A 25162-nucleotide genomic window follows, 5' to 3' on the forward strand; every position below is an offset into this window, starting at 1 on the left:
CTCCTTGAAGAAGGGTAATGAACTAGATCACTTCCTGAAGCCTCTTTAAGTCAGTGTTACAGTGTGGAGGATTTGCTCTCTGTTCTCTTTGGAGAATGTGGTTGGCATTTATGATAACAGCTCTCAGAAAACGGTGTAAAACAAAACTGAAGACTCTTTTTCACCATCCCAGGCTGCAGTACTTCAGCCATGCTCACCTACTTCAGCTTCCTCCTGCATTCCTTGGCTGAGCAGTCCTGCAGATAGCTGCCTTCCCCTGCTGCTCCTGAAAGAGTCTCCTAAAACAGCCTTACATGTCAGAGCAGCAGCCTCAGGCTGGTCTTTTCAATGCAGCTTTCTTGAAGGGTGTTTCTGATGCCTCGTGTCATGGTGTCACATTCATTTCATTAGATCTGTTAAATGAAGTTCAAAACATGTAGCTGGAGTTGAACTCTGTGCAGCAGTCTCTATGTTTTAGATTTTAGGGGGTCTTTCTAGGGGACTTAGCTTACTGGACTAAAATGAGATCTGTCAAAATGTAGACAGCACTGATGAGCAGTTGGTAAAAGTGCTTACTTATTCTTGGTGCATGTGCAGTATTTTTGGGAGCGCCATAGAAATTAGAATGTTTTCAGGGGACCAAAATTGCAATTAAGTCACCATTTTCAAGGAAACTGGAAGAATCAGAGGAGTTTTGAACAAGTGAATGAGTGATGCTCACTGTAACGCTATCTTAAGATGAAGCACAAAAGCAACCATATTGTGCACAAGGAGCCAGGACTCTGTTGTAGTCTGCAACACATGTGCCTTATGGCATGGATACAGTCATGAGCTGCAGTGAGTTTGTTTTGTTTTGTTTTGTTTTCCTTAGGTTTGTTAACACTAAAAAACTCATTAGGTAGGGTTTGTCTTAATGCAAGTTGCTTGAACCTGGTAGGATATTCTCATAAGGTCTATTAGGATGCATATGTTATGTGGTAACCCCATATGAAGCTAACTTCTATTGAAAGTCTCTACCAAATAGAGAACTGTCCCTGAGCAGAAAGCCAGACTTCTGTTGGTGACTCTCACTGTGCTGTCTACAAGATATCAAAACTGTTTTGCCCGTATCTCTTAATGCATTTGGATGAATAAAGTAATTAATCAGTTTCCCAAATGACTTTTGTTTGCATCTGCACAGTAGTGCCCATTTCTGTAAAGTAACTGTGGGAGTCTATGCGTGTTTGAAAAACTTATGGTTCATTATTCCAAATTTTATAATTCTGACTTTTGCCAGAACTGGAATGGCATATGGGAAATAGATTTATGCCCCTCTATTTTCCATAGAAAATTGATGTAATTTAAACTGTATAAGAAACATTTTTTTTTAGAATGTAGATTTATGGATATTACAGTTTTAAACAAGTGATGGCCCAAAGCCATGCTAATCAAAACATGAGAGGAGTTAAAAAAAAAAAAAAAAGATGAAAGTGGTATTAAACAGCTTCTGCTGACCTTTTTCAGAGTGTCAGAGGGAAAGGTTACGTCTTGAGAGATTAATTTTTTGCCTGTATCAATCAGATCTCATCCAAGATTAATCCTCCTACGTAAAGTTTAGAGTAAGTATTGATCGATTTAAAGACTGCATTGTTTGCTTCCTTAGCTTTTAATGTATTGTTTGTTGTGAGCTTAAATTCAGATCTAAATAAAAGGTGCCATGCACAGAACCAAGAAAAGCCCTCAGTTAATCCTCCAGCTCTGTGTTCAGAAGTCATTATCACTTTGAGACAGTAGGCATAAAGGTGTGAAGTAAATACAAAGCTTAGTTGTAACATTTCAGTTGTCTCATGGATTCCAGATGACATTTAGCCTGATTCAAAGCCCACTGAAGTCCTCAAATCTGTTGCTGACATCTGTTGTGGCAATACAGGAAATGGTTTCAGTGAATGACATTTTTTTGTGTTAATTCGCTTCTGAGAATACTTAAGAGTCAGACTTGTTAATTCCATATGCAGTTCAGTACTGTGGTTTCTGATCATTTTTGAAAATCTGTATTCATAAGGATAAAGTTCTCATTTAATCAGATGAGCGAAACCAAAGACCTGAAAGGATATAATATCATCCTCATGAAAACCAGATGCATCCCCGCTGGTAGACAGTTCTGTGTGATTAGAATTTGCTTTCTATATATTTTGAAGATAAAAATATTGAGAGGAGAAGTTAATGAAGGCATAGATAAGTTCATCTTCAGAGCAGATGCTACTATCATACTTTCAACCATCCTGACAGTACTTCCACGAGATAACAAGCTTCTGTTTTATACAGATGCTGAAACTTGAGGCAAAGAGGTTAAGTGACTGAAATACCTCTTAATAGGAAGGTGATAAAAATGTCTTTCTAAGGTAGGGGGGTTAAGACAAACACTGTGCTGGGATTCAGATAGAAAGTATTCTTCCTTGCCATCTTTAATTGAGGGTAAGCTTCGGTTTTGCCCTCCCCTTTTGAAAGTCTTGAATGAACTCCATGGATTAAATTCTGTTGCTGAAAGTAGTTCTGGAATTTGAATTGACTTAGATTATGCAGGAAGCAGACAAAACAGGGGAAGGGCCAGCAGCTTAAAAATACATTATTAAATTACTGTGTGCTTTTTTAGCTTTCTCTGTTGTCTTCTTCTATTTTTATTCAATGGGTGTTGAAAGCAAGTGATGCTTAAATGCACAGTTGATCTGAGTGTGAAATGTTCTTGATAGCTGCATTCTTGCTGGGAGGTAAAGGACAATGACCTATGCTTGGTGACATAACTGTGTGTTTCACATTCCAAAATCCAGTCTTAAGTTGCATGATTGTAGCCTATTTATAGATCCTCCCAAGCACAGTGTTGACCGTGCTTTCAGTAAACTAACTGGAAATTTTTAAGTCAATGTGGATTTTACATTTTAAATAATATCTATTATTTAAGTGGAAGTACCATCCCTTATAAGACTGATACAATCCTTATAGCCCTTAAAGGGCAGAAGTATGTACAGTTTTTTCCTGGTGTTTCCACTAGACAATTATTTAATACAGATACATTCCCAGAGATGCATTTTGGTTTTTTTCTGAATGATTCCTAGCAATTCTACCCTAATTTTACAAACAAAAAAAAACAATAATCACTTCAGCTATAAGTAATTGACACTACACTGTGTGTCTGAACTGTCTCGATCTTGGAAGCACGCTTTTCTGCATGTCAGTTTTCTTTTCCCTTCTAGTTTGGTCTCATTCTGGCATTGAGGCTCTAGCCTCCACTCTCTTGTGGAAGGAATTTTCCTTGGTTATGGAAATTAAAGGGCTCCTCCATGAGATCATCAGGCTTTAATTAGGAATCATTTTTTTTTGATGACTCAAATTTGAATTGCTCTAAATGTATCTTGCATACATGATATGACTGCATGATGTATCAGTGAGGACTTAGTTGAAACACAAAAGGCCTTCTCATCTCTTCAGAGGTTTCCAGTGCAAAGTACAAGCTCAGAGATACCTATACCCAGCTTTGCGCATCATCTGCCCCTGTAGTCATGAATGGCACAGAAAGTCACATTAGAAACATTGCTGATATGAGAGAGCTTGTCAGTTTCCTCAAACTAGATCCTAAATCCCTTTGGGAATGGTCGTTAAGTGATTAAAGAGTTTATGGTATTGCTGAATAGTAATACCAATAGACTTTAATAATATTTCACATATTCACTGTAGATTTAGGACAAGAAATTAGATGCTGATGTTAGTATAACATGCCTTTGATATGAACATAACATCTGAATTGGAGTTGTGACTGGATTTCCAGCAGTGATCCTATGTAATTTAGTTTGACAGACTTATTTTCTATTAAGACTTTTTAAAATCTTGACAAAATGGATGATGATGATGATTTTCAATAGCAAAAGAAACATTTGGTTTAGCAGATACCATCTAAACTGATAGCTCAGTAATATCTTGAATCCCATCACTTTTCAGTGCCCTCTGTATGTATAAATTGTGATATTTGTACCTGTAATGTTGGATATAAATTATGATATTTGTAACTGCAATGTTGGTTTCTTATACGGTTTCTTCCTTCCGCAGCGTGTAAGTCTTGTTTGTGAGTCAGAAAAATGTTAAAACTGTTTGTCAGATTCCTGAACACTTTTAGGTATTGGATACTGTTTCTGATGTTAAGTTCCAGAAGATCTGCTGAAAATAAACATCCCTGACAAATCTTACAGAGACTGTGATGAGCATGTTGGGTCAGGATGAGTGGCTTCTGAGCTTGCCTGCTTTGATGCTGAAAGCACTTTTCAACGTGGGGAGTTTGTTGAGGGGGAGTGCAGTACTGACCTCAGGTTGAGTGTATGTGGTTGTTCTCTAGCAAGAATGAATAAAACATGGAACCAATCTTAGCTTTTTTCGTAGTTATGTTATTGCGTCCCATCAGTAGATAATCTAAGTAAGTATGTTCGTGTTAGAAAAAAATGCCATCAGATCATAGCAGTTATTTTTAGTTCTCTTGTATCTCTCGAAGTTGAGCATCCCCTTGCTATTCATGTGCATGGATTTCCCTTGATTAGAGATTAGGAGTAGTTTACTGAGGAGGAAAATTCTAAACACATTTTGTTTCATGAAAGATTGTGCTGTTTGCATGATGCAGAAGTATGTGAAGGAGAACTGGATAGCATGGAAAAAAAGAAAACTAATTTTTCCTCCTCCAGAAAGGACGATGTGTACGTGTAACAGTCCAGACTTAGAGTGCTAAAGCATTTGTTTTTGTGATTTGCTGTCTTTGTCTCACTGGAAAAAGAACAGTGATGTGTTCATCATCACTAACCATTGTTAGTCAGATTTGGATTTAGTTTGCTAAACTTCCACTGGCTTAAATGAGGACAAGACTTATATCCATATGCATACATATGCAGCTATGGTCCTGTAAGAGGAGGGGGCCATTGATCAGCCCTTTTTGCCTGTTGGGGTTTTGCACCAGATGAGTGTACCCACAGTCTTCTTTGTTACGTTGCATCGGTTGGACTAGATGATCTTATAGGTCGTTTCCAACCTTGTGATTCTATGATTCTATGATTTTTAAAAGATAAAATTAGTTGACACAAATTCTATTTTCAAACTTCAATCTGCTTAGAAAATATCAGTGGTGCCAGCTGTGAGATGTGACTTTGATTTCCAGACTTTCAATTCCCAAACTGAAAGGAAGCAAGAAGTCCCCACAAGGGCAACTGGAAGTGTGTGGTAGGCCTAGGAATGGAATCCCTTCAAGTAGATGTTGCCTGTTACAAAAGATGGTCAGTTTGGTGTGTTCAGATTAGTGTCTTAAAAAGGTCTGCAGTATTCCTAAACTATTTAAAATTGAGTGTATGTACAAACAGGATTATGAGTTCTTAAAACACAGATATGTAGCACGGTCAGACTCAGGAACTTTAAAAGCACTGAAATATCATATGCCACATCACACAAATGCATTCAGAGCTCTAGTTTATTATTAGTGAATCTTTATATCATAAGTATATCACTTTAGTAAGCCATATTCTGCTTTGATACAGGCAGCACTAAAGATAAGAAAGTACATAACCTAATAAGGAGAAACTACACTGGACTCGAGATAGTTTGGAATGTGCTTAATTGGATAAATGTAAAAGAGTTGCTTTGTTCTTTTATGTTGTTTTATAATAAATTCTTTAAAAGTAAATTCTTTCCAGTCAAGAATGATAAGGAGTTATGGCAATGTTGGCATTATCATAACTTCAGCAAGCAGTTCTCCCCAGTTCCCTCTTGTGAGAACAGTAGAAGGATGACAGTGGTGCTGTGTCCCCAAAATGCTTTATCCTCAAATAAGAGTCTGAGGTTTTTTTCATTGTTCGTTTTAATTTCATAACGCATAACATTAAACTCTATAGTGTCAGCCCACTGTGTTTAAAGAAAATGCTTTCTGTGGGGCCATTGGCATTGGTTTTGCTTTTCTGGTTTTGTGTAATTTTTTCTTCTGTTAAATTTCTGACATATTTTCCACAACTCAGTATGTTTGTACTGTTACTGTGCTTTATCCATTCCATTTGTTTTAACTACTGTCCAGAAGAAAATATTTGTTACAGTGATTGCTTCTTGTTGTTCTTATTTACTTTTCCTCTCTTGATCTCTAGATGAAGAAGGAATCCTATCTCTGTTGATCTTGCATATTCTGTAAAGTTTGAAATTAATATTTATACTTTTTTTCCTGTGTCTCATGTTTGATGAGCCTTTTGATGTGCAGAATTAGAGTAAGGCACTTTTTTAGTGTTTAAACCTTACAGCTGTCACAGGGGAGCAGCAGTGGGTGGAATAACAGAAATTGGATTTTATAGAATAGAATTTTCTGAAGTGCTCAGCTCTAGTCTTACTCCTTTATTTAATTGTTGGGTGAAGTGAATATTAAATAATGAACAAAGCTGTTTTTGACACCCCTCAGAATGAAAAGTGCAGCACAGCAAGATGTAAAGCTTGCTTTTGGAGTTGACCAGTGATTTTAGCATCACTCTGGGATCCTCAGAATTGTAGCACCTGAAAAGTGCAAACTGTACAGCGTAGACACAAAATCCTGGAAGTAGATCATGCACTTTATAGGAAGTAGTAAAATGGTTCCTTAGTCATTTTCTCAATTAAATCTCTTAGAAACATGCTGGAACCAAAGGGGATTCTGTGTTTTGGGGGGTTTTGTTGGGTGTGTGGGGAAGTAGTGCCAATGCTGTCATCTCTGATGACTGACAAAATGTTTGTTTGCCAACTCATTTTGCAAACATTCCGTTTCATCGAAAAGCATTCAGGTACTTTGGAAGTCTGACTTTTATTCTTGGAACTTCACTTTGAGTAAAAAAACATGGAGCTATGTGGAAGTGCAGGAAAGGGTCAGCAGAGTTCCTTTGATCACCGTCTTGGAATCTTGTACCTTCATCCAATAGGAAAGGCTGAAGCAAAACTGCATTGCGGTCGTACCTGTGCTACTCCTAAGAGAGCTCACAGTGAGCAAATTGATGCTGAAGGTGGGGTGCTGTTTTCTTCTGCTTGCAGTCTGCATTGCAAAGAAAGATTTGGGATTGAAGGAACAGCAGCAGAATATCAACTGGGGCAATTTCATTTGAAAAGATTGCTTTGGACTAACTTCACAGATCTAAGATGTTGGCAAGCATTTTACATATAATTGCTTTTGTTTTGGAACCTGGGCAGGTCCAAGAGGTTGTTTGCAGGAATAGCTGTGAGATGGACGTTGTTTTATAAGCTCATATGTGTTAAAAAGTATCTGTGAGCCTTTTAGAAGTGCTTTTCTGTTGATAAGGTAGTAGTTAATTTTAATTTTTAACCTGATGTTATTTCTTATGTAATGTGCTATATTTTGAGCTAGAGAGCACTCGAATATCCTGTTTCTATTTCTGTCATTTTATTTGTGATATATCATCTAGGAGAGCTTTGTTTGATTTTATACATTTGGACTGGTGAATATTAGTGTTGGAAAAAATTAGATGCTTGACATATGCTTGATCAGAATGTCTCTGTTCTGTAGGTCTGCATCTTTTATGTGCAGTAATGTGTGTGTGTGTGCACAGGGAGTGCAACCTGGAGACTGGACAGCATTAAGTGTTAAATGTTAAAAAAGTTAAAAACATTGTGTACCCTGTCTTTACTGTCATTAGTGCTCCGCTGGGTTCAGTGGGACTGTTAAGTGCAACACAGTGAGAATATCTGAATTTTCAGGATAAATGACCAGGAATTAACATGAATATTTGATCTGGAAGGTCCTTTTCTTGTTATTCCTCTCAAGGCTTGTCAACAATGATGAATAGCTTTTGGTGGTGTCTAATTTGGCCATTAGCTTAGTTTAAAACAAAACAAAACAAACACCACCCTGAAATCCATGCGTAGGAAAAACACGTTTGTTAACATACAGTCCGAAAATGACAGGTGAAACATGGACCCAATAGCAGAATCTTCTAAAGAGCAAATCCCATTTGAAGTACTGTACTTTGAAGTACAGGTAGAGATATTAAAAACATAACTCTATATCCTTGGGAAGAGAATGTAAGAACAATAGCAGATTTCTTGGTAAATGAAAGACATTCTCTTGCTCTGTGGCTTATTTATTTGTTTTTTGTTTTTCCCTGCGTCAAACAGTGAGCTGGAATAGTGGGGATGGCAGGATTGGTTTGTTGGCTTATTTGTTTTATGATACATTTACAAAGGGTGGTTTTTGTTTTTTGGTTCTTTTTCATCTGTTCTTATATATCCATTTTTTAAAAAAGTTGCAGGGACGGAGGAAGACGATGTTTTATGGATAGCAATGGCAGGCATTCATCAGGTGTGGGCACTGATGTTGGAAGGTGGAAAACTTCCAAAGGGAAGGTAAGCAGTTGCAATAAGAGACATGTGAAACTGCTGTTTGTCTGGATAACTAGCCTTCAAACCCCAAAGTGACAGATAAACTGATTAAATTAAAGTAATTTGTCTCAACCTATAACTTAGCTTAAAGCTTGCTACTGCTGTTCAGACTGAAAGGCTTGTGTCCTTTAGTGTCTGTGTGCTGTTACCCACATCTGTTAGAGGAAATGAAATATACTACCTTTGCTAAAAAGCTATATGGCAGTAAGGTTCAGCTGTACATTTTAATGTTACTTTTCTTTCCATTTGAATTATCTAGTGGTGAATGATAAACCAATTTGAATTAAAAGATAGCATAAAGCCTTTGAGTAATTCTTTATGCTGTAATAGTGCAGCTGTTTTTATAACTTACAAGTGCTCTTCCTGTATTTTGTGTTTCTGCATAACGTCTGAAGTATGTCAGACTTGTTCTTGAAGATAAGTACTGTTTTTCTGTAGTGATTTAAAGAAAGGAGTCTGTCTTCGATTTGCTGGGAGTGGAAATGAAGAGAACAGAAACAATGCGTACCCTCATAAGGCCGGCTTTGCTCAGCCTTCTGGACTCTCTCTGGCTTCTGAAGAACCATGGAACTGCCTTTTTGTAGCAGATAGTGAGAGCAGCACTGTGCGAATGATCTCTCTGAAAGATGGAGCTGTGAAGCACCTTGTAGGAGGAGAGAGAGATCCATTGGTAATCACTTCAAACTTCCCCACACTGCCCTACTAATATTTCTCAAGCCTGACCTGGAGGAACCACTTTTGGGGTGAGAGGGTAAATTAGTTTCTGTGGCCATCAGTTTCTTAACTTCACTGCTTGGAATGCAAATGTGTGCCAGTTGTGGTGCTCAGTTATAGTGCAGACTGTTGCTCCTCAGATACAAAATAACTTGACTTGTTTATAAGGTAGTTGAACAGAAACTGCGTTGCGTGGTCGTTAAAGCCAGCTGGATTCATACTGATAATTTAAATGTGATAATTTCCATTTCCATCATTAGCATCCTTGCTTCCTCGTTTTCAGTATCCTTTTTTTGAAGTTGTCTTGATTTTTTTTTTTTTGTCAGTAAATTTCCATTTAATTCCAACAGTTTAAATTAATACCAGCATTGAATAATCAAATAATTTCATTTGATAACATCTTCAGAATTTGTTTGCCTTTGGTGATGTGGATGGAGCAGGCATAAATGCCAAGCTGCAGCATCCCCTAGGAATAACATGGGACAAGAAAAGAAAGCTGCTATATGTGGCGGATTCCTATAATCATAAGGTAAGCATGTAGTAGCTTGATATGTACACAATTCACAATTCTTCACAATTTTTACTACTGTAAGAGATTATTTTCAGAATGTATGAAGATTGTGCTTGGTTGAGCTGAAGAAACAAATGATAAGAGTTCTTTTGTGGGTTCTTTTTCCTTCCTTCCTTTATAAGTCCTCTTTACCCATTGTTTTGTTGCTGCTGTGTTGATATGGTGGCCCCTTGAGGAAGGTCAGTTTTGTGCCAAGTTACCATTCTGACTAAAGACTCATTCCTTACATCTTTCTAAAGATGGTGAACTATGGCAAAACAGCTAGGAGTGTTTATTCAGGAGTACTGCAGGTTTGATAAAACTGGGAGAGCAAGAGGACTGGCACTTTCCTCAGAAAAGCCACCCATGTTCTGATTTACCCCTTGGAATTCAGAGATGAGACATTGTATTATGTGATTGCTTTCACATGATGTTGCGTAAGCTTTCATAAAGCTGTACATTGGTTAAGTGCATTAAAGGCAAGTAATTTGTTTTACTTCAAGACTAAAGTAGGTATCAATAAACACTCATTAAGATTTCAGGAGCAAATGAGATTTTGTTTAAAGCATTACACATGATCAACTTTTTTGCTGTTACTTTAATAAAAAAAAACCTAACTCATTCATTTTTAGAAAAACATCTTTAAAAGTTTGCCTCCCAGTTTTGTTGTCTTACTGTTTTGCAAATGTTTTCACAATGGCAAGAAATACTAGAAAAGAACAAGCTGTTCAGCATAAGTTTATACCAAAGGGATAGGTGCCTTAAGTGGAGAAAACTGAATGAAGTACAGGAAGAAAGGAGGGAGATGTCATTTGGTACAGCATGATGACCTATCTTTTAGGACACACACTTGTTAGCTAAGAGAATCAAGTTTAGCACTGTCTTCTGAAAATGTGGGATATAATATAATGCAGAACGTCTGAATTCTCGTGGTTTTTTTTCAGAAAGTGGAATTTTTTTCCTGATCTTTTTTTAAATCTTAGATTAAGGTTGTAGATCCCAAAATGAAGAATTGTGCTACCCTGGCAGGCACAGGAGAAGCAAGCAATGTTGTTGGCTCCAGCTTTACACAGTCGACTTTTAATGAACCAGGAGGTTTGTGCGTAGAAGAAAATGGCCGTTTGATGTATGTTGCAGACACAAATAATCACCAGATTAAAGTGCTGGATTTGGAAACCAAAATTCTGTCCATGGCAAGTAATATTTATTAAACAGCCTGATAGTGGTGTTTTGTGGTGTAAATTATTATTCCAGGCTTTATAAAACATAGCTAATAAACTTGTTGGTAACTTATTCACATAATGCTTTGTGATGATCTGACAAACAAGCGTCACCTGTTAGCTTATTTGTTCAAAGTTCCAGTCCTTGGAAAGCCATCTTTTGCATGAAAACAGTGATCATCCTCTATTAGGTAATAATAATACTGAACTACAAGCTATTAAATAGTGTAGCCCAGTTTTTCAGTATGAAAATTTTGTAAGCAACAGCAATTCCATTAATAACAAGTGGAATTAAAATTAATTACCAGGTCCTCTAATGAAGGCATAAGGTGTGGTTTGTGGAGACCATTGACTTAAGGTGTGGTACATAGTCTGTCACAAAGATAAGATGGCAATCTGAAGTGTCATTTTTGCCAAATTTCAGCTATTCTACATTTACTGCTGCATAAACTGTTGTACAGCAGAGCAAATCTCACCCTGTGTACTTTGTGTATTTCTCTGTAGCTTATTGTGCTGTAGCTTACTTTCTCCCCACAGTGTGTGTAACAGATCCTATATTTGTTAACACTATTTTCCCTACTTCTGCATCTATGTTTCTGATCTATAAATATACCCAAAAATGAGAAAATAAAATACAGAAACAGTAGCTTGCTGCAGTTACCTGGAGAGAAAAGTCAACAAACACTTCTGTAATACAACTGCTGTGGGGAGAGCAGAATTGTTGTCGTCACTCTCCTGTACTTCCCAAACTAAAATAGATCCAAAGTCTTCCAAGTTTGACAAAAATGCGTACTGTGATGTCTTAATTTTACTGCTATGATGCTGAACTTCCAAACTTACTTCAAGCATGAAGTTTTAGTGTATGCTGTGCAGAATTTCATGTATTCCTTATTTGGGGCTTTCAAGTTGCCAAATGAAACCCACTTTCAAATCCAGCAGTGCTCGGTGTGCTTGTAAACATGAAAGCAAAACAGATTTGCACTGCTGTCCATCTTATAATGGCAGCATGTTTGAATGTTCTCATAAATATATGATGTAATTGTCCTGCTGTTTTCTTGTAAGTTTCTTGCATTTCACAGTATGCAGTGTTAATGTATGTTTAAATTTTCATGCCATGTAACATCTTGGTTCATTTTCTTGGAAATTGCTGTTTACTTTGCTGTGTAATCTGCATAGTTAGATTCTTGGATTTTGTTACCAAAGGATACACTTAGCACCCAATCAGCAGAAAATATCTTCAAATTCTATTTAAAATAAAAATAGAAGGCGAATGCTAAAAATTTCAATTAAAGTAGTGGGTATGGTAAAGCAGGTACAGATTGTGTGATTTTAATAGCAAACATTTTTCTAGGGATCAATCAGTTTCATCCTTCCAATTTAAGAAGTCATTTTGTCCTTCCTTTTCTCCGCCTGTCACTGCAGTATTATTGCATTCTATCAGAGTTTCAGAGTGCAGCAGCTGTATTGTCATGTGTTAGTTTTCCTAGTCCATGTCAGCTATGAAAGTGAGACCGTGTTTTCAAAGCCTATTTGCTGTACCAATACGAAGGAAAATTAATATTTTGATTTCTGCTGGCAGTTGCCTATCCTGAGTCCAGAAACCTGCGATGTTACAGATCATCTGGCTACGCAAAAGGACCAAATTGCAAACCTTCCAAAACTGCCTAAATCTGCTCCAAACATTCAGCTTCCTTCACTGAGTGCAGCTCCCGGTCAGACCATTCAGTTTCTATTGAAGTTGACTCTCCCTCCAGATTCAAAATTGAACGAAGAAGCACCTAATGCTTGGTTTATCACAGCAGAAGGTAAAGTGCTTACGTTGCTTTATCGCTTGAATGGGAGTAGATAAGAGGAGAAGTAGATTTTGTCTTTATGTGCACATGTGTAATGTGAGGGATCTCAGGCTGATGAACCAAAACATCCCTCCCAGACACCGTTGCTGTATTACTTACATCGTGATATGCCAAATGCCATTTAGAGTTGTTACATTTGAAAATTGAAGTGGGAAGAATTAAACAAAAACCAACTAAACAAAAAAAATAAAGCACTTGATACACCAGAAGACCAGAAGGTTTTTGCTTGAGTTAATGCATGCTGCATTAGTTTTTGTACAACTTCCTTGAGACAAGCAGCCGGTGAGGGCGTGCGGAGGTACTGTTCTCAGAACAGTTGAGATTTTTCCTTCTCAGATGCTTGCCCTCCTTACTCTGTCTCTGCGAATGGCTCATCTCAGCCTCACTGCCTGTCTCTGGCAGAAAGCTTCTTGAGAAGCTGAAACATTCCAGAATGAAATTCCACTTTTTCCTTTTGTCTCTTCCAGAAATGGAGGTACATTTGCACCTAACCATTTTGAACTTACTTTGTTGTAATTCGTGTTTGTTTATTTGTGCTTGAGTATTTCTATAACAAGGCACACTTTATATCAGAAATAAATTTTGGTGTGTCGAGGAAGCAGAAATTATTGACGTTTATTGGAGGTTCTTTCTGTGTGCCTTTGGATGCACTGTAACTTCACATCTTGCTTACTGTGAAATGGCAGTGCTGAGCCTAAATTAGTCTCTCTCAATAAGTACTTAATAGAGGAGATGGAACATATTCATATTGCGTGTGACTGAAATGGTTTAACTGTACCCTCATTACCATCCTTACTCTGGACACTGCTTTGCCCATAGTTGTGGTTGGTAGACTAGCCTGTGTGAGCGTGTTCCCTGAAATTCTCTTTGGTACAAAAATAGTAAGGTTATCTGAAAAACCTTCTCACAAAGGGTGACCATTAGTGAGTGTTTGGAGACAATGTTTTCCAGTGTTCCGGCTGCACTCAGAAGGGAATATCTGTCAGTGCCCTTGGAACTACCATCCCAAAGTAAAAACTTTCCTATGGAAGCACCATTAGAACCAAGTACCGTATGAAGGACTATTTACAAAATAACCCGTGGTTTTTCACATTCTTTATATGTTAACACAACTTTGCCTGGCTCTTGACTTATTCAGATATGGCTCATTTGCTTTATGTCTGATGTGTTTAACTTATTCATCTCTCTGAAATACCTGTGTTTCTAAGTAGTATCCTATAGTAGGTGTTTTGTGCTTAAGTAAGGCTGCCACCATGAACTGGTGTTCTTGGAGTTGGAGGGATGACATTTAGTACTCATAGTATGTGATATAAACACATTTGTTTTTACACTTTAGAAGTCAGTGGTGTACAGAGAGCTGTTACCTCTTGGAGTAAGTTATTAAAATATCCATTGAGGCGTTACAGAGCAGAACAAACCTTGCTCAACAGTTTAAAAGAACAAAAAGACCTAGAATAACTTTTTCTTTAGCTTCCTTGTCAAATTTTAGAAGCAATAAACAGAACATTTGTATTTCAGTTATTTTTGCCCATTTTGACTGCATTGAAAAGTCATCCTTTTCTGAAATTCTGCTGAGTTTTAGCAATTGTTCTCAGCCTGAATTTATGTGCCATATTGGCTTTTACAATGATGAATACATGTTAATAGTCATTACAGCTTGTAGATGCAATTAAAGTGATCTGAAACTAAACATCTCATTTTGTGACTCATGGTTTTTTGGCCAGCTTTCAAAGTGTCAGACTGTCCGTGTGATAGCTTCATTAAATTGATTGTAAAAGCATTCAACAAATACGGTACAGCAACCACAATTTGTGGATATTCCTCATGAATTTAGGTAATTTCTCACCGCAGTTTGTGCCTTTAGAGAACAAATAGAATATTTCCAGGACAGTCAGCAATCCTTTTGGCCTGCAGCATCTCTAAATATTGTTGAGGTGGGGATCTACATCAGAGTTTCAAGGATTAGTGAAACTGGAGGAAGTTGAGTGACTTAACCTCGACAGGTCGTTTCAAGCCCATAACTTCTAGAGCAGCTTTGATGTGTTTTCTGAAAAATGCCAGAAAGAGCACTTCATCCGTCCCACTTCAGTCTAAAACGCAGAGAACAATGCAACGACTGCTTATCGTAGAGCTTGTTTTTAAGTTCCCATACTTTTAAATATTTAAATAAATGTGAAACTCCAGTTACGTTGTAACTGCCTGAACATTGGTAAGTTTCAGCACACCGCTCGGAACGCCAACGTTTCTGCTTGGAAATGTCATAAAGTACCTGCAGTTCCATGCATTTATGGCAGTTATCTTACCTGCAGCATTAGACCTCCGATGAAATCGTGTAACAGCCCACTAATTTAAGGAGTTTTGCTTATGTATCTCAGAAGAAATGTATATATTAATATCCTCTGAAGAGTCTATAGGACAAATTGCAGATCGCTGTATTTAACAAAGGTGTACTGTATATGTTCCCACAATATGAAGAGTTTCCATAGTTTTGAAGCAAAGCTATGGATCTTTCCATCCTTAAACGATTGTAAAGAAAGGCCATGTTGTCATATAGGCAAAGCTAGTGTTCTCTATTGGTTTCAGATATGGTGTTAAGCATCCTAACGATAAAATTTGTTCTTCTTTTGCAGATAATAATACATGGCTGCTTCAAGGACAGTATCTGTCTGGAGAAATTAAGGATGTTTCCTGTCAAACTGTCATTCCCTTTCAGCTACCAAGAGTCTGTCTATCATCTGAAGCTGTCCTGGCTATCAAAGCGTGCCTCTACTATTGCAGTAAAGATAGCAGTGCCTGCATGATGAAAGGAATCTCATTCAATCAGCCTTTACAGATAGGAAGTACAAACCAAGGCAGCTTGACTCAAGTTGAACTAACACATTCATTTATAACTAACTAGTGCTTGGTAAAATGAAGTATAGTTTCTTAGTTTAATGGGAAAATTCGTAATCTGAACCTCATTTCTTTTCATTACAGTAGCAGCAATGGTATTGTAATGCTCTAGACACTGTTGCCAATTGTGAATATATGGGACGTGCACCATTCTAAGGAATGAGCAACAAGTCCTTTTGAAAGAGCTAATACTGCTTTGTGATGTTACTGTAAGAAGTTCTTTGTGTTGTACATTGGATTACTTCAGACTAACAGTGACTGATTCCTTTTGTGCCCTTAAATTTTAAGAGAATGTCAGAACTAATGGTTCCTTTCTCAAGGCTGCAAAAGAAGCATCTTGCTTGTTTTTCTGAACAGCATCTATGGCACATGTGTTTTGAAAATATATCTTAAAAGTGTAGCTCTAATAGTATTTAAGCTGATTGTTTTGCTTAACTCTGTCTGACTGCCTTATATGAAGAGAGCAGCTTCATGGAAAAATTCCTGTGACAGGAAGTGTTTAAGTTTCTCCAAAAAAAAATCACACTCATTTCTAACAAAGAATGTGCCTCTCTGATGTATATTTGTAAAAAAAAAAAAAAAAAATCATAAAACCATGCTGGAATCTTTCTAATATGTACTGACTTACATTTTATGGTAAGTGATAAAAAATGTTTGATTATCTAAACTGCAAAAATTAAATGTCAACCATTTCAAGCAAGTGAATCACTTTCTCACTTTTAAAATTTCAATGTAAAACACTGACTGAAGACTTCTTTCTTGCAAACTTAAAATATTTAGTGTAATACTGCCTTCTTGAAGTCCAGTTCAGAGTTTTTTGAAGTCACTGTTTGTCCACACACTCATTTGTTATGATGGCCTCTGAATCAGAGCTGTGCATGTGATAATATCATGTCTAGAGGTTCTGACATTTCGCTAGAGAACTGGTGATTTCATCTTCGAGCAAAATGCTTTGAAGCTGTGCTCCAGAACTCTGCCTTTGGTGCTTAAATGTTTTGCAAAAAAAATTTGATCAATTTGCCATAGCAAGTACCAAGAATACAGGAGGATGTGTGAGTGTCTTACCCAAATTGGAAGGATTTCCACAGTGCTTAATTGGCAGCTGGATTAGGGTCAGTGTTTTGATTATGAGGATCAGTTCTGAGATGATGAATTTGTTTGTAAGTTGGAAGGGAGATAGTTATTTTTGCATATAGAATGAAGTGTGGTCATGGAAGAATTTTCATGTGGCATTTTCTAAAGCAGTCACCATGGTTCCTGACACCTGTCAGTAATTCCCCAGCATGATTTGTTGTTGATCTTTCTTAAAAACTGACTGACATCTTGGTCATAAGTCGAGGGACTTTTCCGTAGGGGGACTGGTATGCTTTTTCCTTCTGTTGAAGTGCCAGCCTATCTGTGAGTTCTCTGTAGTAGAAATGGTGATTATCTCACCACCTGTCAGCAAGGCAAGGACTGAGCTATTACTTTTCTTGTGTTTCTTCTGTTTGTTTGCTTTTTTAGAGCCATGCTTTCTAATTCAGTCCTCCAGTTCCTTTGGGCAATCCTCACAATCTCATATGCCATTCTGAAGAAGGATAGAGCTTTGCTACATTGTTCAGAGATTGCAAATGCCTTGGAAGGACGAAGCTGAAGAAATTGATTGGTGCATTTAACATTTCTTACATTTTATTGCAACTCCTTCAGATTTCTTTTGGTGTTTATCTAACTTCAGATGGTAACCAGGAAACCTTAGCTCAGCTTCCAGCTACATCACAGTTTTTCTGCTGCTCACTTAAAAAACCCAAGTGTTAGTTTCAGAAGTTTAGAATAACAAATCAAACTCTTAAAGTTACCTTGAGAATGTAACTCAGCAGATAGACCAATATAATATAATTTTAATTGGAAATCAGAGAAAAAAAAATTCAGTTGAACAAGATCATAAAATTCTGCCTTCTATTCTCAAACTCAGGAAAAAAAGCTGCACAAATGCAATCTAAATCACATTTTTTTAATTATAATATTAAAATAGGGAAAGGCCATGCATTCTTAACTTTATTTAAGTTCAGTGTGTGATGTTGAAATACAGTATTGCAGATATGTTTTCTATCTAAATATGCATCTATCAACTTGTGCTTAAGGGTCTTATGTTTTTTGTTTTCAGGATTCCCCTTCTAGTTACTGTTGTAGTAGGCACATTCAGAACCACTGTAAACTTAATGGAAATGAGAGGTAGTAGATACTGGGAAAACTGGATGTCCAGCTAACATCCAGGCTCAGACTTTAAAGGACCTTTAAGTATTTAGTCATAGCCAAATTTTAAATAATTGTATTTCAAGGAAAACGCTAGGAATATGTGATTGATTGTTTTATTTCTCTTCTAAGTTGATGTCTTGCAGCAATTGAGTGAATCCTATATAAACAAGGAGTGCATCCAACACAAACTAGGGACATACCAAATTCATGCCATTGTTAGTACATTCCCTGTTACTGCAGTGCAATGACTGTGCTAAAAGAGGCAGAAGGTGTGTGAGACCATCTCAAAAATACACTTGTCTTGTTATTTACAAAGAAAAGACGGATGTCACAAAATGCTTTTCCCGCCTGCATCCTGTAAGTCCTAAACCCCTTTAGAGTAAAGGCGAGACCTTCTTACCCTGATGTCTTCATGGCTATCACACAGGGACACTGCTATATAATTCTCCTTTGTTGTCTTACGAGCAGCTGATTATCAGCATGTTCCAGCTCTCCCTGATGAAGTTACTGGGGTTTTTCTGATCCTCGCTCACTCTGCGTGTTCTCTATGACTGGCATCTACCACATTAAGCCTGACATTATTTTGTTTGTCCAGGAAATAGCATACAGACTCACTGAGTCCCTACTTATGTTTCACTCATAGCATCAGCTGAACAGACATTTGAACACTATAATTAGCATAACATGCTTTTTAAGAGCTTATGTTGTTTACTTTTATCCTGCAAAAGGGATGCTGTTTCCATTGCTTTCTCCAGGTACAGGGTGCTGTTACACTAAAGCAACAAGTGCTCTGGATGTAACCAGACAGGGAAACAGAACAGCTTGTACAAGCAGCAGAAATTTCAGTTCAGTTACCAGAAAGCATTCTTAAAATATTATTTAAAAAAATAGGATATTTGATTTCTGTCTCTAAATACTGAAAAATCAGATGGCTGCTATCTCTTTATATGGCAGCTTAGCTTGTAGTATTTCCTGATATAAAAACTGTAAATTACCAGTAGTTTGGTATGGCTCAGCACTCCCAGATTTTGAACAAGTGACAGTATGTAATTCAAAGCCTTTTCACATTGTGTTTTCTCACTGACTTTAATAGGTTTTGCATCAGACCTTAACAAAGTTGTAAATTACTGTAGCAAATCTCTAAAGAATATTGGTCATGCTTGCATTCTACAATAGAAACAAGTTCTGAGGCTTTTGCAGTTTTTAGTTCTAGGGTTTGCTTTCCTAGAACAGCTTTTGTCTGTGAATGAATATGTTAAAATTTCCAGGAGATGTTTGTATTTAATTACAGTTTTAATTTCACTAGGAGAAAGATAATGTCATTTCAGAGAAGGAGAGTAATGTCTTCTCAAAGCTTTTCACATTGTTTGAATTCAATAACATCTCTCTGTAGTTTGTTCCCCTCCATTGAAAGAAGAGGAGGAATGCTGACTGCCTAACTCTGTTACTGATGGGCATGCATTCTACGTTCATTCTTTTTTGTGTTAGATTCTCTCATGCCTTTTTGGGTTTTTCTACTGGTGCACCTCTTCATAGTTCACGTTTTGCCTCATGTCTTCCACTTGTAGGGCATCGTGCTCATGTAATGCTGTGGTACTGTGATACAAGCGAGTCCAGACCAGATGAGTAATACGTGAGAGAGTAGTTTACAGAGTCATGTGAATGCCTGATCTGCTTAGCCTGAGAAAAGGCATGTTTATATATTCTCAATCCACTTGTTTTACTCTAATGAACAAATCTTGTCATTCAAACCATGGAAAAACTACATTTTGCCAGAGCATCAAGAAAAAACTCGTTCCTCATCTCTTGCTTACAGGAGGGAGATGATCAGAATGAAGTGACAGGGGCATGTCTTTCTGCTCCTTCAATTTTTGGCTATTAATTTTTGTAAAGAGTGTTGTACTCTTGGCCACAGGTTCAAATTATCTTGAATTTTTGATTCCTAACAAGGTTTCCTATACATGAAAGCCTTAAATGTTTGGCTTTGTAGAGTAATTAATCATATATCTAGTTTTAAATGGCTTACACTTCAGCAGAAAACAGCAGAGATTTATGTACATTCTTATGGTCTACAATTTCTGAAAATTACTGTTGCTCTTTACCTCAGTGACACTTTGCAGCTATACTTACACAGAAGGTGTTTATAGATTGTGTGTCGCAAGTCAAAAGTTTTCTTCTTTGTATAATTTATGAGAGATGCTGTAACTGGTTGTGTGTGTGTTTATGTGTCCTCCAGGCTGCGACTGTTCTGACTGAGAAAAATGTACCATGCATAGCAGCTTATCACCCACCCTTCTTGATGGTAACTGTGCACTGAAATCTACTAGATCAGTTATAAAATCTGTTCAGATAACTGATTTATGTTAGCAGAAATCTAGTAGTCAGAATTAATGATGATTTAAATTGGAAAAAGTTTGTCAGAGATTTAATGAGCTTCTCTGTCTCCAGCTGGGAAGGTGTCAGAGTGCTAATAGTTAGTTATACACAATCATTGCAAAAGTGAGCCCTGGTTATTTTTTTAAGTGGACTGCCAAATTTGTCTTTGTGTTGTATAGCAGATCATGAATTTAGAAATAATATTTCTAATATTTTACATTCCATTTTACTCATATAACAAAGTTTGACTACTCTCATCCATCAGAACCAGCTGTTCCTATATGTTGCAGATGTTGTTGCATAAAATCATTTACTCTTCTTAAGGATTAAGATTCATTCTTACTAAGTATTCAGTGTAGCTATGCATGACTTGAGTTTCTGGCTTATTTTACTTTCTTTTGTCACAATATTATGGGAGGTATTCATTATGTTTTTTGTGTCTGTCTTTTCCTCCAGTAGTTTCCCCAAGAATGAAATACAGCCAATATTTTGTTTCCATAGACGGATCCAACATAGATAATTCCCTTTCCCAACCCCTTGCTCCTCCCCTACTTGTTTAGTGAACTGCTTTGTTGGTCCATTGCTTTCAGGCACACCAGAGAACATATTGTCCAGCTGCAGTACTTAGGGGTAAGCAAAGGAACTTGAAGAATTTGACAATTTTGAGCTGAAGAAATGATGCTTGTAGAAATGTGTTCATAAGTCTGTCTTTGCTCAGTGCTGTGTACTCAACATGCCTCAGGAGAGCAATGTTCCACAGTGTGTATTTCTCTTTTTGACTAAATATTTAGAAACTCAGCCCATCTCATAGAATCATAGAATGGTTTGGGTTGGAAGGGACCTTTAAGATCATCCAGTTCCACCCCCCTGCTGTAGGCAGGGACACCTCCCTGTAGACCAGGTTGCTCACAGCCCCATCCAGCCTGGCCTTGAATGCTTCCAGGGAGGGGGCATCCACAGCCTCACTCGGCAACCTGTTCCAGCATCGTCTCTGTCAGGCATAACAACATGGAATAGAAGTATTCCTAATTTAGTCTTAAGTTTTGAAGAACAAAATCTTTTTTAAGCTTTTGATGAAACTGAAATCCATGTTTTAAAACCATCCATTCAAGGAATGTGTCCTGAGGGTCAAGTTGGTTGTTAGGAAAAGGTTCTTCAGCAGAAGGTGGTCAGGCTTAGAACAGACTCCCCAGGGCAGTGGGCACAACCCTGAGCTGCCAGAACTCGAGGAGCATTTGGACTGCGCTCTCAGACTTGGGTTTGGATTTTGGGTGGTCCTGTCAGGATGATCCCTGGGAGTCACTTCCAACTTGGGATATTCTGTGATTTTGCAACAGAATTGCTGAATATTTTTGTATTCTGAGTATTTAACTTCACATGTATCCAATCTCACTTTTAGAGAAGAACAAGTGATTTAAATCTTTCTCTTCTATATATGATGAGGTAGTTGAAAAACTGCAGCAAGGTGAAATTCGGGCTCCCCAGGGATAGCAGCAAGTATCTCCTGGGAAGAAGTTCAGCCCAGTGTGACAGAAATGCTGTGCTTTCATTGCATCAAGATGACTAAAGGAAAAAAATCAGTGCCTTGAATGAAAATACTTGAAAGTGTGTCTTCATAGAAATGATGAGTACTGAATGAAATAAGGTATTTATTTGACCTTCTTGATTCGTGAGTTTGGGTTTTGGTTTTTGTTGTTTTTTAAGTCTGCTAATTCTGAAACTGTAGAGACTGGTTTTCCTCCACTGTTACATTTTTGAATTAAGCTGAAGTGAAGGTGCTTTTTGTTCAAGCTACTCTTATGAAGTACTTTACTCTCAAGTCTTTTTCTCAATCTTGTGAACATACTTCTGAAACTGTTTTTAACTGTGCATGAGAGATAGGAGTCAACTTGGCAGGGTGATTTCAAACGTCTTGCAGAAATTGCAAGTGAGCTGGAGGGCAGAACTTTCAATGGGCAAGGATGGTAGTTCTTGATATTTTAGGGGCAGGGTTTGGGTCTTCCGGATTTTATGTTGGGTTTTGTTTGTCTTTCCCCCTCTTCTTACAGATCAGCAAAGATAAGTTAAATGTCAGAGGTCTGTGTGTAGAGGCAGGTACTCTCACTGTGAAACCATATCACTTCATTTAGATTCTGATGTTGGGATATCTTCACATTCCAGCGGTAGAACAGTAGCAGAGAAAGTCACAGTCAAGCACTTAACACCTTAATAAATGTCTCTGTCTTCTTTAGGTGGAAAGATGGGGATTGTATTATCTTCCTCGAGAACTTCAGTATGGCTTTGAGGACATGGGAGTATTTTTGTCTCTTCTTTGGGATACTAAACTTCTGTTTTTGCATTGTGTGTGTTGCAAAGCCTTTCAAATATTTGGACATTTAAAAGATATGTTCTGTATTTGTTGCTGCAAAATATGGGAAGAGTTAAAATTGAAGGCACTTCATCTACAGCTTATGTAGATTGTGGAGATTCTTCACATACAGCATTGCCTAATTGAGTTCTTAACAATATTCATGGATGATGATCCTTTTTAAGTAAAAGGTAAAGGTCCTGTAATATTAGGAGAACAAATAAGTACACCGTAGAGGAAATGTCAGCCTCAGATTTCAATAAGAAAATAAACAGCTACTGAAGAATGTATTCTTTCTCCTGTGAAACCTCTTTCTCCTTGTAAAGTTTTTTTCACTGAAAAATAAACATTAAAAATTTTATCTTTCATGATCTGTTTGTCAGTTTTTACATCAACAGAGATGTGGAAGCAGTGAAATGTGTATGCCATAAAGCATTACAACTGAGTTAAAATCTGTTAGCTAACAAGCACCATTCATTTCTTACTCCCTTTCCTTCAGGGCCATTTGTGGACCTGGGCTAAAACTATGGAGTTGCAAAGACTCTCCAGCTTCAGATTGATTCAGCAACCTGGAAAACGAGATGTGCTTTCATTCCATTTCTGCACATAAGATAGATGAGAAATGTTGTGCTGCATGAGTCATAGACTGTTGCACACTTCAGTTTGCTGCAGAGATCCCAGGGGTTAGCTTAGCTGCTGCAGCGGGTCTTGCTGCAGAGTTCTGCTTTGGAGCCCCGTTAGCCATAGTAGTGTGTGTAGATGGTGGCATGGTTTGTGTGTGCGCTCACAGCCACAGCTGTTCTCCACACTGCCCCTGGAAAGATTCTGTAGGCAAATGCTTGGTTTGACTTCACCCAGACCTTAATGTAAGGAAGGAAAGAATACACCCTCCCCCATTTGTTGTTCATGTTGGGAGGTGAACATTTTGTTCTACTGACAATAACTATCATAGTAAAAATGTTTCATTGTAGCTGAACCATGCTTTAACAGCAGCTTCTACCAATTAGAATTGTTTTGTTACAACCATTTCACTTTAGATAACAGTTTTACAGCTTTGACTAAGAACATATGGAGCCAGAGTACTAATACAGGCTTCGTGCGCAGCCATTCAAGTGAGGAGCACTACCAACATACCTTCAAATATAATCTCTTACGCTTCTCCTCGTGATCTTACTGGTACAATGATTAATTGCTCATGAAGGCATTGCATGCCAAAAAATCTGGTTTGTTTACTATAGGTGAGTGCTAATGAGAGTAGGGCAGCTATGTTGATTTTTTTTCCTTGATAAATATCACAGCTCTTATCAATTGAAATATTTAAAACATTAATACATAATGTATTACTGTATGTACAAACCTATAGATACGTGCATGGCACCGTGATGTATAATGACATCTCCGTGACTGAGCTGGGTGCATTTTGCCAGAACCAAGGAAGTCACCACTCCTTGCACTGGTCTCAAAGTGACTGCTCTAAGAATCATAGAATAGAATGATAGAATCATAGAATGGTTGGGTTGGAAGGGACCTCAAGAATCACCAACCTCCAACCCCGCTGCTGCAGGCAGGGCCACCAACCTCCATATCTAATACTACACCAGGCTGCCCTATCCAACCTGGCCTTGAACACCTCCAGGGATGGGGCATCCACAGCCTCTCTGGGCAGCCTGTTCCAGCACCTCACCACTCTCATAGTAAAGAACTTCCCCCTGACATCCAACCCAAATCTTCCCTGCTTCAACTTAAAACCATTTCCCCTTGTCCTGCCATTATCCACCTTTGTAAAGAGTTGAATTATCTCTCAAGGCAAGGGAAAGGAGCCTTGCATTTGGAATTTGATGAGAGGATGAAGATATTTTCTTTCTGTTGCAAGGGATTCTGCAATCTCCTGGCAAGAACTTATCCGGAGGTAGATTGTGGCTTTAGAAGGCCTCTCCCTGCCCTGTCCTTCCGACCTGCAGTACACTTTCCTGTGGGTGTTCAAAATCATGGTCCCGCTGTCTCATACAAGTTTTATCGTTTCTTCCTGTCAGCCTGGTATTTTGTGCACAGTCCCAGCAGAAATTGAAAACAGTGTCTGATGGCTATTTTTATACTCTGCTGTGTGAAGCAAAACTCTACCCTCGCTGTACTGGGGTTTTCTAAGGCTGGTTTGTTCTCCTTGCCTTCTTCTTTATGTACAGAAGTGAAAGCAGAGCAGGAGATTTCAGCCTTCAACTCTGAAAGTAGCTTTCTAAAGTACTGCTACAGCAATAGGTATTGTTTCCTTCTTTTCTGGAAAAGCACAAGTACTTTGTAACCCTTGGTTAAATCTCTGTATTTTTCCTTTCTCAGGCAGTGCCTTAAGCAGAGTATGTGGGCTTATCAGTGCTCAGAGATCCTATCAGCAGGCTGTAAATAATAGATACGCTTTCCAAAAGCTGAACAAAGCTGCAACATAAAGAGCGGCAGTTCAGATATTAATGAAGAGGCTGAGTAAAACCAAATAGCCAAAATTACCTCTGTGCTTTATATTTGCTTGTAAGTTCGTAATGTCGATCTGCAACGTGATTTTTGATCTCTGATGCTAAAGCTGCAATTCCTGTCAATG

The 25162-nt window shown here is 37.8% G+C and overlaps 1 protein-coding gene across 1 annotated transcript in view; it reads left to right on the forward strand.

Moving 5' to 3' along the window:
* The window catches only part of NHLRC2 (NHL repeat containing 2), a 38693-nt gene extending 15753 nt beyond the window's left edge, over positions 1 to 22940 (forward strand). The window contains exons 6-11 of the mRNA XM_085228930.1: positions 8250 to 8349; positions 8824 to 9055; positions 9506 to 9628; positions 10633 to 10842; positions 12449 to 12674; positions 15353 to 22940. Coding sequence (XP_085085056.1) covers positions 8250 to 8349; positions 8824 to 9055; positions 9506 to 9628; positions 10633 to 10842; positions 12449 to 12674; positions 15353 to 15621 — 1160 coding nt within the window. The 3' untranslated portion in view covers positions 15622 to 22940. The remainder of the gene's footprint in view (positions 1 to 8249; positions 8350 to 8823; positions 9056 to 9505; positions 9629 to 10632; positions 10843 to 12448; positions 12675 to 15352) is intronic.
* Positions 22941 to 25162: the final 2222 nt, after the last annotated feature.

This window comes from Meleagris gallopavo, chromosome 8 (genome assembly GCF_905368555.1).
Source record: "Meleagris gallopavo chromosome 8, MGAL_WU_HG_1.1, whole genome shotgun sequence".
Classification (NCBI taxonomy): Eukaryota; Metazoa; Chordata; class Aves; order Galliformes; family Phasianidae; genus Meleagris; species Meleagris gallopavo.